Below are 17304 nucleotides of genomic sequence, written 5' to 3' on the forward strand. Positions count from 1 at the left end.
GAAATGAAACTTTGATAGGGATGAAGGTTTTTTAATATGACATTGAAGGGCTTTTTGCAGTTGGTGGAGTTAACTTTTAAGTTATCTAAATTTACTTTTTAATATAAATCTCCTTTCTCTAACAAATTCTCCTTAACAGGAGACTTTTTAAATAGTAGATGTTCAGGCTTTGTGTGAGAATCCTTCATGCCTCAAACTCTCCAGACTATGCTAATAACAATTCTGCCTTTATTTAAGACAAAATCAAGGCTTTTCCACTTGTTGCTTTCACTTGTAATTGTTTTGTTGACTCTGCTGCTGCAGTGGTGCCTCTGTAATGTAATTAGCAATACAGCAAAGACTAATCCTTTTGTTTGTTGCCCTTTGCTTCAGCTTTTCAGTATCTCTAAATGTAATATCTGCTGTATGGTTCTGAGGTTCCATTTCATGCTGGTATGTTGGAGGGGGAGGAAGATGGTACCATACTTTAGATTATCAGAGGAGGGCTTTGTAAATATCAAATGTAGAAGCAGGTAAGGTAATTGTTGGAAGTGATTGATAGAAAAAGCAGGAAGCCCAGCACAAAATGAAGTATGTGACTTCTGAGATTTGCTGCTCAGTTTCGTTCTATGTGAGATGTATTTAAAATAGCAGATTAACCTGTACTTCCTAGTACAATAGTTGCTTAAAAATTGCATTGTAGAGATGGGAATACAGAGGTCATGTTTGTTGACTTGAATTATTTTCAAATTGACATGAGTGAATATTTTTTTTCAAACAGTTTGTTTATTATTTAATGACAAATCTATGCTAACGAATTTGAACTAGTGTCAAAATGATCTGAATGTTTTGATAAACTAGGAAATGTTAGGTGATTTTTCTTTAGTTGATGGTGGTTTATTTTGGGCAGAGGGGAATTGGTGAAAGCTTAGGTTTTCATTATGCTGTTTTTCTTTTGGGTTCCTGTCATCTTGGTCATGAAATGACTTTTGCTTGAGAAACAGAATAATACAGAATAATCTTTGCTTAAGAAACAGAATAATTTGGGGGTGGGGAGATTTTTCATTTCAACTTTCTAGTACTTAGTATTTACAATTGTACTGAACACTGACTTCATTAAAACCACCTTTTGTAAAGCTGACTTTTGGACTTTATTTGACCTAGCCTTAAGTTGTTTAGATGTAAGACTACTGGTTAGTATAGTTAAAATATTCTTCCTCTTTAGTTTGCCAGTGGATTGCCCACAGCTAAGTAACACTGCTGGTAAATTTCTCAAGATAGCATTATGCTCTGTGATCCAGGCCTTTCATGTTTTAGTGGGATCTTTTTGTAACTGCTGTGCAAGGAGGCACTTTACTTGTGAAAGACTACAGAGTTTTGTATGTATTTTATAAAATTACTCATTTCATATTGTCTGCAAAACATGATGAGGTATGTTGAAGATTATTAAATTGGTCTGTGTGTAGCTTTACCCCTAATTTCAAAATAAGGCATGACCTTTGACTTTTTTCATTCATGCTTCAAACTTCATGTTTAATATTAGTTAAAATCATCAATAAGCCAGGATGCCTAAAAGAATAAAGTTATCCTTACCTCCTGCGGAAACAGAATCTGTCTGTATCAAACCATATATGCTAGGAATTATTTTTAGCTCCCTTGCTGTTATGCAACTATTATATGACCTCTCAGCAGCTTAATTGGTATCTTATTAATCAGCACAGTGTTTCTTGGCAATATCCCACATATATGTATTTTTATAAGAGACAGATAAATTTCTTTTGTTCTTTCATTTTTACAGTTACATGGGAATTGGGCTTTCAGCACAGGGTGTGAACATGAACAGACTACCAGGTATGTTTCAATATTTACTACATTTGATAAGTTACTTACCTTGGTTAATTGTATTTTTTGAAGTATGCTTGACCTTGAAGGGAAGCTTCTGGCAAGCAACAGGCAGTGTAGCATGACATGTCTGTGTTGTATCTGTTATCTGAATTATATAAAGCTTGAAGCTAAAAAGTTTAGCTTTTACTGTACATTCGCTCCTTTACTACTTCCCTCTACTCTTAGTGTTATTTATAACATTATGCAAATACTTTTTAGCAAACAAATACACTTTAAAATTTTCATCATGTTTCCTGATAAAAATGAAGCTATAGATTTCCTTGCTCTGTAAACTGAATTTCTAGCAATAAAGATGAGCTACTATGGTAAAAGCTTTCTGTCAAATATGGAATGAGCTCTCCTACTGTCAGTTCACCTACTGTTACCTTTTCAACCTTAATAGTTAAGGGTGTATAGCATATTTTTAAGTTTTGACTGTTATATATGTGCATGGTCAGAGACAATCTTGTTAACATTATCTGCAGTATTTCTGTATGATATTTAAAGGGGTGTGTGTGTGTTGGTTTTTAATAGCTGTTTAAATGTGTTTTTTTAAAAAACAAAACAAAACACCATTAAAAAAATCACCAAAAACCCCAACTGTGTTTTTGAAATTGTTACCATTAGCCAAGTATAAAAGCATGTTGAAATGACCTCAGAGTATCTGTATTTTCTTTATTTTGCATTGTTGCTTTCTCACCCATATGCTCTCATAGAGGTCCTTATGGTCACAGCAAGCCCCAGTTATACTGGGAGCCCAGCTAAGGGTGATGAATTATTGGTGGGTGGCATTAAGTTTATTTTGAGTATGATTTAGAATGCATAGCAAATAATTATCAAAGATAGTACTAATCAATGTAACTGCAGTAATTTTGGGTATTTCATTTGCCAAGAGATGCTTAATGTGGTGCCAGCTGAAGCTACTGATCATACAGATTAAAGACCTAAATGTGGAAAATACTTTCAAATTAACCTGTTAGGCAGCAGCTTGACAGAAGACGAATAAACCCACAACCTTTTACTCTTTAAAAATAATTTGAGTTGACAGGGTAAATTCTTAGAGTTAGAATGTGTATGTGTATATATATATATATGAGAATATATGAAATTTGATGTTTTGTGTTAAAGATCATGCTATATATTATTTTGAATAGGCATTTAATAGATCAGTTAGGAGTGTTTTGTGGTGCCTGAAAGTTTACTCCTTTTCTATGTGTTTTTGTTTAATATTGAATTGCAGAGAGTGTGGACAGGTATTTTTAAAATGAGCTCAGACTAAAATTGCTTGCTATGAATTTCATTGAGTAGTGTAACAACAATATGAAGCTTCTTAACTGGTTCTGCAGCTTCTTCACCTGCAAAATTAGCACATATTTGCATACATAACAATTTGCCTGCTGGCTGTGATTTTCACCTGTATTTAATTTTTTTCTTCTTTTTTAATTTTTAGGGGCAGAAATGCTAGTGACACTGTAGTTTGGAGATTCTGCTATTACGCAGAGACTGCTTGCTGCTGAATAGTCATTGAGAATAATCAGGAGTAGAAATGTGTTTCCCCAGAGATACATGTTTGGGTTTTAGCCAGGAAGAATTTGATTATGACATATGGTAGCAATAGTTTTGCAAGATGAAAGGGAGAACAGGAGAATCTTCACTGCTTTACTGGGACATGCCAGATCTACATATAGCTTTTCAAATTTCAGTGTTGTAGCTGATTATATTTTTGGTGTTGGTTTTGTGTGTTCACTTAAAGAGAAAAATGTGTTACCTGAATTTATATGACCTGTTAATGTACTACAAATGGTATTGCCTGTTCAGCCATTTTAATAAAGTTGTCATTATTTAAAATTAAACAGATTTGTTAGTTAGATACAAAATCTTAGAAAGCAGAAAGCTGAGCATAGTAATTAACCATATTAACCTGTTTAGAATATACTGACTTTGCATAGCGTTTCCATTATTTCATAATAAGGGAAACAAATAAATTGCAAATGCTTTTGTTCTCTAGGTTGGGATAAACATTCATATGGTTACCATGGAGATGATGGACATTCATTTTGTTCCTCTGGAACCGGACAACCCTATGGCCCAACGTTTACTACGGGTGATGTCATCGGTTGTTGTGTCAACCTTATCAATAATACCTGCTTCTACACAAAGAATGGACACAGCTTGGGTATGGAGAAACGTTATCTTTAATGATAACATTATGTCTGTAAGTCTGTTGTAAATCTGAAACTCTTCATGTCAGGAGCAAAGTGTTTGAATAGTCTCATAATCTATGAATTAATTGAAGAACTGGGAAGAATAATTTCTTGTGTGCCACTTGCACTGACATGCCTTGTGAATTTGGAAAGATTTGTCACGACATCTCGTTCCCCAGGACCTGCATTTATGAACTCCACTACTAAAGCCACAAATAATACTTGATGTTTGCAAGGTAGCATGTAATAAGAGAATTGGAGAAATGGAGAATGGATATAGCTAAAATTCATTGCTGCTGTATGGGGGACACCTAGCATTCACTAAAACCTGACGTTGGATGGGTGTTATTTTGAACATACGTTGGAGAACAGTGTCTTTTAGATTCCCAGTCCGGAGTCATGCATAGTTGAGCTAAAGCCATGAACCATACAAGTTATGCTAAAATTAAGTCCATTAAATTATTGTGGTAAACTTTAGTATTATGCAACACTGTGAGACAATTTCTGAGTTTGAAGATGTCAGGAGGAGGTAGAGTTAAAATTTTTCATGCGATATGCATAATAATTCAGTTAATACAATTTAATGAGCCAATACACAGAGTATAAAGAGAGAATTGAAAAAGATCTGCTTTTTTGAGAGGGCAAGGACTTCAGAGGAGATCGAGGAATTGTGCTGAGGGGAGTAGGAAGTTTTGAAGGATAAAGCTCAGAAAGAAGAAATGAGGTTTTTGTCATGGGTATCAGAGTGATAAGGAAGAGAGGGGCTAGCTTGAAAGGAAGCAAGAGGTTATTGAGATAGGGACTCTTGAAGTGCCTGTTCTGTTTTCTCACATTGCCAAACATGTGGAAAGTTTGGAAAGTAGTAAGGGGAAGGACATGGTTTAAATTCTTCTCCTTGTCTCTCAGCACAAGACTGCCTGTTTGTTTGCTCAGGCCCTGAGCAAAGAGATCTAACAAATTTTCCTGCCCCTGCTCAGAGCAGGGCTTAGATGCCTCCAGAGGTCAATTCCAAATAATCACTTCTGTGATTCTATCATGACTTAATATTTCTTCTGAATTGAATGAGTCTATATACCTTGACACCTGTGGCAGAGGGACACTTGAACCATGTGCTGTGTAGTTGTTTCTTTTGGCCCTGTTTTAGGGTATATGTAAAATGGAAGATAACAGGCTCATGTTATGTTTACCCTAGTATTTATCTGGGTTAAAACTGAGAAGGGTAGTCTTACCGTATTGCCTTTTTGGAACTAGTAATAGTGTGTCTGCAGGTAAGTTGGATCAGATTGTTGATCAACTAAGGAGACACTGGTTTTCTGACCACCCTTATGGTCACATGCATGGAAGAGCTAAGAAGGGAGGAGCAGAACCTTCTCTTTCAGTGAAGTCTTAAAGCAGACTGGATTAGGCCAACTGTGAAACAACACACCAAGTGATTAAAATCTGTTTCAAGAGAAGAACAGAATGGCACAGGTGAGGAGAGGCTAGTAGAATGTCATCTGTCATAGAGCCCGACAAACACTTCATGGATTTCGGAAAGAAACCTGACAGCTGTTCTGCTGTTGTGGGCTTTGCTATCTTGAATTTCTAACTGAGGAAAATTGATTCTGTGTTTATGGGAAAAAGAAATTAGAAATTTTGGCTGTCTTGCTGAGTTGTAGCTGCTAGTTGTCCAGAATTCCTTTGCAATTGTGACTTGGAGGACATTTGTATTTCTTCTCTGGGCCACAGATGCAGTCTAGCATATTGGAAATCTCTGGCTCCGCCTGGGATTTGACGCTACAAAAAGGGCTAAGTGATTATTTATGCAAGTGTGAAATCCTGCATTGAAAAAAAACACACACCCACCCCCAAACCTCAATACCTACATGTTACTCCATCATTTATGATTTTTCTCTCTTGCCCACTGCCATGGTTATTTTGGAAAAGGGCGAGTTGGATGTCAAAATGTACCAAACAGAAAGTGGTAATAGCTTAGAAAAAGTCAGGGGGTGGACAGGTAAAAAATAGATAGCTTGGGATATGATGGGAGGAATCACATTCGCTCTGTATGTTGTTTGTATCAAAGATGTGAGTAAAGAATCCAGATGTTCTTCAGATTTCAAATCTTGGTGAAGAACGGAGATGGAAAGCAGGGGTAGGATTTAGGACAAAAGGTTAAAAGCTTGTGTTTTAATCTTAAATTTGAAAAGGCAGTGATACAAAATAAATTTGAAGTTTGAAGGGGTGAGTCAATTTGAATCATTATGAACTTGTAAAAAAAAAAAGTTCAAGAAATACCTGCAACAAAAAAAGGAAATAATGAAATACTCTTATCATTTGGCTGTCAGGAGATTTCCTGATACTTATTTTTTTAACTGAAAGCTTCTCCTTCTCCTCCCCCTCCTGCCAATTGCATGAAGTTCTGAAGTGTATAGAGGTCAGATTTTTCTCTAATCCTGGAGACAGTAAAATCACTGCCTTGGTTTTATGGGTAGATGGATGCTTGTAATTATGTAACAAGATGTTAAGCTATTCTGTTTGAAAACCGAAACACCCTGGTGTGGATTAGAGTGAAGCATTTACTAGGCTGGCTTGGACTACTATAGGCATGTGCTGCTCAAGTAAAGATAATGTATACTTACAAAGAAAAGTAATAGCAAACAAGAAAGGATACCATTAAATCTTGATGTTGCAGCATTGAGACATGCAAGTGCAAAATTATCTTCAGATATACTTTTTTCTCTTCATTTTAATCTCTAGCCAGAATCTTCATACTTTCTAGTCTACATATCTATCTGTATGATGTTTGCTGAATCTTACCCCTGTTTTGAAATTTTTAATGCAAATTGAGTACTTTTGAATGACAGTTAACTTTTTGCCAAATACTTCCCTTTATTACTGAAGCACATCAGTTGTGTCTGTCATGGATGTGACCGTACTTATTTCTGAGGTGGTTTGGGTGAGTTTTCTGAACATACAATGTTACACTTTAAGAAGATGAACCTAGAATCGAGGCATATGGAAAGTAATCTTAATTTTCTCTTCATTACAGGCATCGCTTTCACAGATTTACCGGTAAGATAAGTGAATTTTCAAACAGCTTTCCTTTGTATTTATAAACAGATGTTTCACATGTAACTTACATTATGCTTCTTAGAAATCCAATTATTATCTCCTTAACCATTTTGCTATCAGATATTTCTCATCATCATTTCAGTGGTGATTTGTTAATTGAAGGAAAAAGTTTTTTGGTTTTAGACCGTTCCTTACAGGGGTTTTCCTTTTCAGGTTTTTAACAGTCAGTTCTAATAGAAGTTTAGCAGAAAATCATGCATACAAGGAGTGACTACGTACTTTGACACATGCAGGCTTTACGTACAAATTTAAAGCTGTATTAAACACCAACATGGTGCATGTGTGTACAGCTATGTATCATTTGTAGAAAGGCTGGCTACTCAAGACATGGTCACTGTAACTCATGCTTGATGCCTGATTTTCAGAAACTTTCTCTATACTGTTCACTCCACGAGATCAAACATACTGAAGTATTTTTTAAGAAAGCTGCAGATATCTGAAGTCTTCTAGCTTTTCAGTCAATTAAATTGAACTCCTTAAAATCATTATAAAGTGCTCCCTGTGCTACTGGTACAGACATGATACTGCACCTTGTTTTTTTCTCATCCATTTCTGATTTAATCTGGTTAGGGTTCAGTGTGTGATGCACTTCCATCTGGCCACCTAGTCTTTTTGCTACGGCCTTAGGAGGCAAGGACAGATATTAAGGAAACATAAATTTGATAACCCAGGGCACCTTTCAGCCATCCCCAAGGTTGGGTGCTTTGTGTAGGAAACACTGCCACTGTCCCCAATCTGTGGAATGCCAGCAGGTCTCCTTGCCGGCACGTGGCACCAGCACAGGAAAACTGATGCTGTAATGTGAAGTTTGAAGCTGGAACCCCCTCCTCATTAGAATCAATTGTTTTTGTCTCATTAAAGACTTGAGACTTGTGCTTTGTTGATTAGTTTAGACTAGGTAACACTATGAGCAAGGTTTACTTAAATAAATAAGGTGGTATACGTGGAAATGGGGGCAAGATTTACCTGGGCATGGTTTTAACAACCAGAGTATTTTTCTTCCATGTTGTTGGGCTTGCTTGGCGTCAGTGTTCCTATTGACTTGCATGTTGATAACTTCGTACTGATAGCTTTAATGTATTTAGCATATAGTTCTGTAGATCAGCATACCATTGTATCATACCACCATTGACTGCAGTGTAAATATGATGTAGGTATATTTATGAATTTAAAAAATCATCAACAATACTCCACCCACCAAAAATCCCAACTAATGGCATTGCCGTTGCTGAGATGCTAGTTGCTTTTAAGAAAGTTACTTTAATCCCCACAGGCAGATTTTACCTCTTCTCATATTTGGCGTATTTCAAATTTGCATGGAGACCTAATCTCTAAGCATAAAATAAACTGAGACAACAATAAATGCTTTAAAGTCTTTTTCTAGATACAAGTCCAGGAATTCACGAGAACTTCAATGCACTGTTACAGTTCTTTTTAGGCGCTACACTTGGACTTTGAGGCTAATGAGTTCTCTATCCTGTCAGTTCTTACCACTAAAATTCAGCGATGTTTTAACTATTTCACCCCAAAAGGAAAATGGTCCACTTTGTAAGTTTAATTTTTGTTCTCTTTTTAAAAGAAACTTTAATCCTGGTCTTTAAAAATCATTTAAAAATTGGTTTTTAATATTTTGTAAAATTGAAACCAAAGTTGTAAATTCTAGCGCAATTTAAAAAGTGCATTTTCTGACTAGAAAGAGAATGATCAGTAAGGCTTTCTTACTTCAGAATAAAAAGATTATGACCACTGGGAATAAAATTAATCAGTCATATTACTGGATTGGTAGAAGTTGCTTTAACTGCTGGACAGATGATCCAGAGGTATTTGCTGCTTCACACTACTAGTAGCAGTGGGGACATTACAGAGAGGAAAAAAAAAAGTGAGAGATTTAGAATAAGAGGAAAAAACTAACTAAAAAATTTCTTGCAGCCAAACTTGTACCCTACAGTAGGGCTTCAAACACCAGGAGAGGTTGTGGATGCTAATTTTGGACAACACCCATTTGTATTTGATATTGAAGACTATATGCGGGAATGGAGAACCAAAATTCAAGCACAGATTGACAGATTTCCGATAGGAGATCGGGAAGGAGAGTGGCAAACAATGATTCAGAAGTAAGACTTTGAATATTGTTCATTCAAAGAAAAAAAAAGTTAATAATTGCATGATTTCATATTCTCTTGTGCAGAAAATTACAGATGGTATTGCAAACTAGTTCAAATAGCTTTGTTAACAGTTTTGATAAACATGTATAAAATTGTGCATGAAGATGTTTGAGGAGGAGTTATCTACATCATTAATAAATAGGAGTTTATGATGATGAATGTAAGCCCTTCCATTCTGATTTGATGGAGTTTAGAAAAAATGCCATGGTTGTTACGGGCAGTTTAAATACTTCGGGCTCTGGGAATTTCCCTTCATGTTCTCAGTCTTCAGCACGCCAGGTTAACTTGTGGGTCCTTAGTATCTCACTTGGAAAAATGGTGGTTGTGGCTTCGCTTTTTTTATTTCTTCAGTGAAAACAAAAAATGAGCACATAGAAATTTCACTTCAGTGTACATAATGAGCAAAAAAGCCTTAATTATCAGGTAATATTTTAATTGAGCCTACCTTTGGGTGATGAATCTTTTCTATTGAAATTCAACATAATAAAATGATACATTGATTTTTTTAAATTGTTTTTCTGTATAGTGTTTTGAAGAAGAAACTGGCTCTTAATTGACTTGTACAGAAATTTCTGAATTTCAAGTAGAATTCTTCAGTCACTTTTTTCAGAAAAGGGTTTTTACATTCAAGAAGTTCTTGGTTTCTTGCCTGTATTTAATGAGTGTTTCTGGGTTTTGTTTTTGTTTATTTTTAGAATGGTATCATCTTACTTAGTTCACCATGGATACTGTGCAACAGCAGAGGCATTCGCCAGATCCACAGACCAGACTGTGCTAGAAGAATTAGCTTCCATTAAAAATAGACAAAGTAAGGCTGGAAAGCATGTTACATCCTTTTTTTCTTCTCTTAAACAAGTATTACATAAAACTTGTTCTTAGGCATCGTTGTAGAATTTCCTTTCAGCACTACTCCATAGTATAGTTCTTTGCTGTCACATAAAGTTACACACGTATGAACAGCTGGTTAAGATGAACTTCCACACTAAGGCTTTGGAACTTGTTTGATGTAACAGAATGTGGTAAATTACCTGTTGTCTTTCTCTTGAATGGAAAATTGTGATCTATCTTAAACAAATGTGTGTAATGTCTCTAAACAAGCGTTTGTGAAAGCTAATGGTCAGTCACAAACAGGAATATAAAACCTTTTAACTGTGAAAAGGGGTAGAGTTTAGAGAATGCTTTATAAGTTAAATCAAATTTGAGTTTTCCTGCTTACAGATGTGAGGGGGAAGAGGACAAGGAGAATTAACAGCAGTTCAGTTCTAACTTGCTGTGGCAGTGCTCTTTGGCAGCCTGATTAAACAGCACCTTCCCCGTTCCTTTAAATCCCTGCTGTACAAACACAAGCATTTGTGTGACTGTATGACATACCACATGGGGAGACTGCTCTGCTTGAAAAATAACCCGTTCGTTGGGCTGTTTTTCATTTGGATCAATTTCTCTGTTGGTGGATAGAGCTGTGAGGCTGTTTGCGACTTGTGCCAGGTTACAGCAAAAGAAGCATCAACTAAAGCAGGGATGGTTGTGGAAAGGTTTAGTCAACTGTAACCTGACTGAAAGTATGTGTAGGTGAGAGAGACTACATTTTTTTCTTAGTCAAAATTGAACCTGTGGGAGTGGGATGCAATTTGGATGTTCTTGGGTGACAGTAGTTTGGTACATGCTTATTTATAAAGGTGTGAAAATGAGAAATACATCACAGAAGAGCATCTGAAATCTTAGTCTAGCTCTGAATGTGCAATCTGAGTACAAAGTGGTTGTATGCTGGCAATAAATAAAAATATTGAGTGCTTAGATATATGTAGGTGGAGTGCAGTTCTTAAATTTTTCAACTGAACAGTTTAAGGAAACATGATCTTTCTTTACACTGTTTCTTTTTAAGAGGAAAAAATCTTGTTGACTGATGGTTGCAGTGTCTTGTAATCGTTAATTTACATGTATTAATCCGTAAGCTGTCCATTTAACTGATGTTGGTTTTGGTGAACAGAAATTCAGAAATTGGTTTTGGCAGGATGAATGGAGAACCCATTGAAACAACATAACAGCTGTATCCGAGTTTACTAGAAAAAAATCCTAATCTCTTATTTGTTTTTTGGTGAACAGGAATTCAGAAATTGGTTTTAGCAGGAAGAATGGGAGAAGCCATTGAAACAACACAACAGTTGTATCCAAGTTTACTAGAAAGAAATCCTAATCTCTTATTTGCATTAAAGTGAGTCTTCAAATTATACAGATGTGTGTTTATAGATGGCACAGTACCTTCTCAGACAAGACAGTTACTCATTTAAAGCTTTCACGGACATTTAAGCAAAGTTAAGCAGCATTTTTTAGAAAATGTGTATAGTTCACTATCTTTATGCTATATTACTTGCTACTTGTTTAACTAGGTTTTGTCATCAAGGTCCTGTTTTGCAGCATAATTCACATCTCACTGTAGACTTGTTCTCTAGAACTAAGTTTCATAATTTTTTCAAAGTCAATTTTGATCAGTTTGGGTATCAAGTAAAACTTAAACTGATACACTATTGTATTCAAGAAGGTTAAGAGTTCTGTTGGCATAAGTTGGTCTGTTCCTAATGGGTGACTGACTTTAAAGACTAGTTTAAATGAGCAGTTTCACTCCATGTCACTTTACTAGAAACCTCTGGCTAATACTGTGGAAATTCCATAACCCCAAAGAGTTCTCTTGGCTTCCCAGGCACACAATAGTCACCTTCATTCTGGCATTTCCACCTGCCAGCTGCGCTGATCCTCCAGAGTTCTGTATCATGTTATAGTGTTTGAATGTGGAAAAAAATCTGCTACCTCCTATAAGAACAAAGCACTTTTAATTTTTATGTTCAGTTAAGTTGGAATGCATTTGAAGTCTGTCACGCTCAAGTGCAGAACAGAATTCAAGATAGTACTGCAGACTTATCACAATTCACAAAATACAAACGTTTTGATGAAAGACTTCACTCGATAACGTCAACTGTATGTTATCTTTTTCTCAATCTGTCTTTCTAAATTATGCCTGTTCTATTGAGGCTCTCCAAGCCTAAAACATAAAGCAGTAGTTCTGAGCTTCCTTAAAGTCCATAGTAAAACCTCCTTATGTAACGTAAAATTGACAAAGAGCAACAGCCTCTAAAGGGAAGGTTTGTATATGAGCTTGCTTTTCAAACTGTTTTCTAGTGCAAATGTTTAATGTTAAGAGTCACCGTTTAATGCTTACTGTTCCAGACAGTCAAACTATGTTCTCATTTACTTTGAGAGAAATGACAGACATGACAACGTAATGACATAGACTTCTCAAGAAATAACCTTGCCCCTGCCAATAAAACAAAACAGTTAAAACAAGAAAATGTAGTTTAGTTCTCTAAACTTTGAGGACTTATTGACAAAGTCTGCCCTTGAAGGATAATATTCCTGTTCTCCTCCCTCACAAATTTTGTAATTGTCTATTTTTGGCTGAATACTCCAGAGTTTATTGATGAATGGTACTGACATCCAGCATTTTGTTGAGTCAGACTTTTTGTATACTTAACACTAAAATTTAATCATTGCAATCGTTGGTAAATTAAAATGTGTAAATTGTTTTATTAGCTTAACTTTTTTGCCTTTTGTTTAGGGTGCGCCAGTTTATAGAGATGGTGAATGGTACAGACAGTGAAGTGCGTTGTTTGGGAGGCCACAGTCCAAAATCTCAAGATAGTTACCCTGTTAGCCCACGATCGTTCAGTAGTCCTAGCATGAGTCCCAGCCACGGAATGAATATTCACAGTCTGGCAACAGGCAAGGGGAGCAGCACACACTTTGCTGGTAAGTTGATGTGGAGGATACACCACATAGATTTGGATATACCACACCACGTAGATTTTTTTTTTTTTTACGATTAAGTATTGGGAGAAGTTACTAATAGAGACTGACAATTTGGTTTACTTAAGAAATGATACTGAATGCTTTGGATAAAAGTACAGTTTTAATGATTAAAATATGTGATTCTCAGTCACTGGGGAAATTGAAAGTGTATAAATAGATTCAAATCTTTTATGCATGTGCTCTTGGTTTTACTAAGGGTTTGCATAGTAGGTTGCCACTTCTAAGTTGCCAGTTTGAGAAATGCTGCTTCCAGGAGATGGAAGGTTGTGACACAAATTTCTGGGGTCCTTTCAGTGATAATTTATGGCATGGGCTGGTTTAAATCCAGTAAGTGGTGTATATGATCCATTTCCTGTGGTGTTTATCGAACAGCAGGAACAGCTGCTCTTGTATAGTAAACACCAGAAGCTAGGTGGTGGAGTTAGGTGAAAGGCTTTCTGCTGGCAGCTGAATTTCAGTCTGCACAGTTGAAACCGTTCTGAGGGATCTGGGTGGTGGTGAAGCTTCTGTGGGAGGCCCTGAATGCTCAGAACTGCCCCGTGCCAGTGGGGAGATCCCCCGCCTTCCAAAGCACCCCTGCAGAGAGTAGTTGAGCATGTTAAAATGGTGCTTGAATGTGTCATCTTTGAAGCCAAGACTCTTAAGAGTAGCAGAAGTCATCAACTTTCAATTCTGTTTCATTCTTAAATCCAAACTGCTGACCAGTGTCATCTTTATTTTTTTTCTCTCAGTGGGACTGAGTGGGAAGCTAGTGTAGCCTGGCCACCAGAATACCTGCTGCCCTTGGAAAGGCAGCAGCTTTGCTTTTGTTACCCTCTCTCTCTCGACTGTGCTGTCATGCATTTGAGTGGAGGTCCACTCAGGTTTTTGTTTGTTCTTCAGGCGATTATTGGGATGTATGGTAGAAAGTACCTCTAACTTTCTAATTTTGAAAGTAGAAGCACCACTTAATAAGTGAGTTGATTAACATATTATTAGAATTGAGGTTTGGGGTGTCCTGAATGACAGCAGCTCTTGTTTATAGGAAGCTCTTCCTGTGACCCGTTTCTATATTAGAAGATACTAGGGAGCTCCTGCTTTTGGGCTTGATAGAACTGGCAATTACATATTTGCTTCAAATAGTAGTTTCTTGACTATATTCTAGAAGAGTCAGAAGATATTTTAGCCAGACATCATAATTTCACAGATTGGTGTGATTTTTATTTAGCAAAGGACAATATTAACAATTAAAATAACTACATAGGGAAGGAGGGAGGTAGTATTTCAGTGTAGCGGTGTGTAAAATATTTTCGGCACCGAATTTTACTGCTTATTTATCATATTTTTGGCACTGAATTTTACTGCATATTTATCAAGATAATTATGTGATTAGGAATTAGTAAGATGCATGTCTGCTTCCTTTCATAAGGATTACAGTGGCCTGGAAAAGATGTTCAGATCTTTCAGAAACAATGTATCAGTTCTAAAAAATTATTCTACGTTGATGCTGTTTTTTCTGGTTTACTGCTGTATGTACAACTGACAGACCTTCTCATGAGCATGTTAGTATTTGTTAAATAATGCTTAACTTCTGCACTGTAGGAGCGCTAAAGGTTCAAATACTTGAAACACAGATGCTAAGTGTTTGAGTGGGTTTGTTTGACAAATCTAGCGTTTACTGACCAGGAACAATTAAGATATACTTATTTCAATGCTATAAATAGGTACTTACAAATAAGTTTGTAGATGATCACAATTACTTAAACTTTCTTTCAGGGTTTGAAAGTAGTTGCAGTAATGGAGTAATATCAAATAAAGTGCATCAGTCTTACTGTCACAGTAAACACACGACCAGCAGCTTGAATGTACCAGAACTCAACAATATAAATGTGTCAAGATCACAGCAGGTTAACAGCTATTCCAGGTGAATAAACTTCAGATGCTTCTAACTTACATTAAGGCTTGTGTTGTCCATGTGCTTGTATTGTAGAGAAGAGTTTTCAGTGGGATTTGATGTGATTTTTTTTTTTTTCTCTTCAAAGACAGTTAAAACATTTAGTGTAAGAGCCAGCAGCTTGTAGTCACTCTAGTGTGCTTTGGTTTTATTTTAACTTCTTGAACTCAGTAGATTGTTTTCTCCTGTTTCGTTAAAGAAATGCAATGGACAAAAATAAATTACCTTGCTTATAGCTATTTATGGTTGGTTTTGAAGTTGTAATGTGAAGATTAACTGGCTTTCTGTCACTTGGGATTTTAATTTAAGCCACTGACATTGATTTAAGCACATTGCATGTAGGTAATGAAAAGTTTTCCAGATACTCTCCATTTGTGGCAGTATCTGCAAAGTAAACACAATTTAGATGCACAGGAAATATGGACTCCCTTCCATTGCACACACAAGAATTGTTTGCCTACTCCCATCACTGTCGTTTGTGCAAACACATTCAGTTCAGAGAATGAAAATAGCTGTATTAACCAGGGTTAATATGGTTATTCATAACCAGTAAATATTAAGCTCTGCATTGCACAGATGCAGCAGAACCTAATTTGATGTGAAATTCAACAGTACTCAGCTGCGTTCCCCAAGATGTGTTCCCAAAACTACCAACTAGGATGTGATGATGTGGTGGTGATAACAAAAAGTATTTCAGTTGGATAGTGATGATTGGGGAAAAAAAGTAGGAGCAACAATTTCCTTTTTAACTTCATGATTTGTGTTTACATCAGCAGTTGCCTCTGCCAAAAAGCCTGGCAGTGTCCAGGCAACTTTGAGATTTTTCACAGGAGGAAGACAGTCCCTTGGCTGCAGCATGGCCCAGTCAGAGAGGCCTTTTGGTTTCCTTCCTCAAAGGAAGCTGAGAACTTTTGGTTGCTTAGAAGCAAGCTACTAAACTTAAAAATGGAATCTTTTTGGTCTTGAGAGAGAGAGTTAGGTTGTTTAGGTTGTCGTTCTCTGTGATGAAATAGAACAGGCTGGGATGTAACTGACGGCAAAGCTTGGTCCCTGAAGCTGTGCTGGCATTGTCTGAAAGTCCTGTGATGTGCTGCGAGCAGAGTGTGGTGAGGAGTTGTATGCTCTGAATTTGCTTCAGAGCATCTCTTCAGTGTCTTGGTTTACTCAGTATTTGCTTTGGGTTTTTATTCTTTTTCCCTGTAACTCTACTGAGAGTAAATGAGAGATCAAAGCTTTTTTGAAAGAACTACTTACCTAAATATGATAGTCTCAAAGTAGGCTGTATATTGAGTTCACTGTGATTAAAAAAAAAAAAAAAAAAAAAAAAAAGTGGTAGTAGTGTATTTTCTCCAGCTCTGTGTATGTACAGATACATAAACAAGGTAAGAACTTTTTGGTGTGTATGTAGGAAGTGTCATACTGCTTACTCTTGAATAATGGTGGACAGGTTTAATTTTTCAGCATCTGCAAATGTTATTTTACTGAATGCTAATGTTAACTGACAGAGCCTTAAGATTTCCCTGGTGCTCTGCTATCACCATTTGCTGGAAAAAACCTGTGGTCTGACTTGGCCAACAGTATTTAAAAGCAGCTTTTCAGTAGCTGAGATGAGGAAGTAACTGTGCTGAAGCTGTGAAGATGATAACCCTAAGTACTTAAATATGAGTAAAACTTTTATTTATTACTCTCTTTTCAGCAATGATGTAGACATGGAAACAGATCACTACTCCAATGGGGTTGCTGAGACTTCATCCAATGGCTTCCTAAATGGTAGTTCTAAACATGATCACGAAATGGAAGAATGTGACACAGAAATGGGTCTGCAGTGATATTTCTTACATTTTTATTAAGTGATGGCAACAAGGTTATGTTTTTACTTGCAATGCTTCCCAACTTGAAAATTAGGGATATTGGCTCAAATCTTAATTTTTTTTTTGTTTGTTGTTTTTGCTGTGATTAGATGTAAATCTTATAACTACTGATTCAGGTGGTCCAGTGTCTGTGAGAACAGGGGAAACTGGTAACTCACGGATGTTGAAACTAGCATTGGTTTTGAAGGGGAGTACCTCGGAGAAAAAACATCCTGTTGTGTAGCATGCCTGGGTTGGGGGTGGCAGATTGCCTCTCCTTTTCCCCTAGTCCTCTTCCCATTCATGGTTCTCAT

At 36.5% G+C, this 17304-nt stretch overlaps 1 protein-coding gene across 2 annotated transcripts in view; it reads left to right on the plus strand.

Annotated features, from left to right (window-relative positions):
• Positions 1-17304, plus strand: part of RANBP9 (RAN binding protein 9) — a 41279-nt gene that overhangs the window by 19638 nt on the left and 4337 nt on the right. The window contains exons 3-11 of one of the 2 annotated variants that reach the window (XM_074899728.1): positions 1778-1830; positions 3872-4039; positions 7099-7121; positions 9111-9295; positions 10042-10154; positions 11450-11558; positions 12957-13147; positions 14963-15110; positions 16837-16910. In XM_074899728.1, the coding sequence (XP_074755829.1) occupies positions 1778-1830; positions 3872-4039; positions 7099-7121; positions 9111-9295; positions 10042-10154; positions 11450-11558; positions 12957-13147; positions 14963-15110; positions 16837-16910 (1064 nt within the window). Of the gene's footprint in view, positions 1-1777; positions 1831-3871; positions 4040-7098; positions 7122-9110; positions 9296-10041; positions 10155-11449; positions 11559-12956; positions 13148-14962; positions 15111-16836; positions 16959-17304 lie in introns of both variants that reach the window. The other variant, XM_074899727.1, reaches the window with a different exon arrangement.

The sequence above is a fragment of the Athene noctua genome, chromosome 2 (assembly GCF_965140245.1).
Source record: "Athene noctua chromosome 2, bAthNoc1.hap1.1, whole genome shotgun sequence".
NCBI lineage: Eukaryota > Metazoa > Chordata > Aves > Strigiformes > Strigidae > Athene > Athene noctua.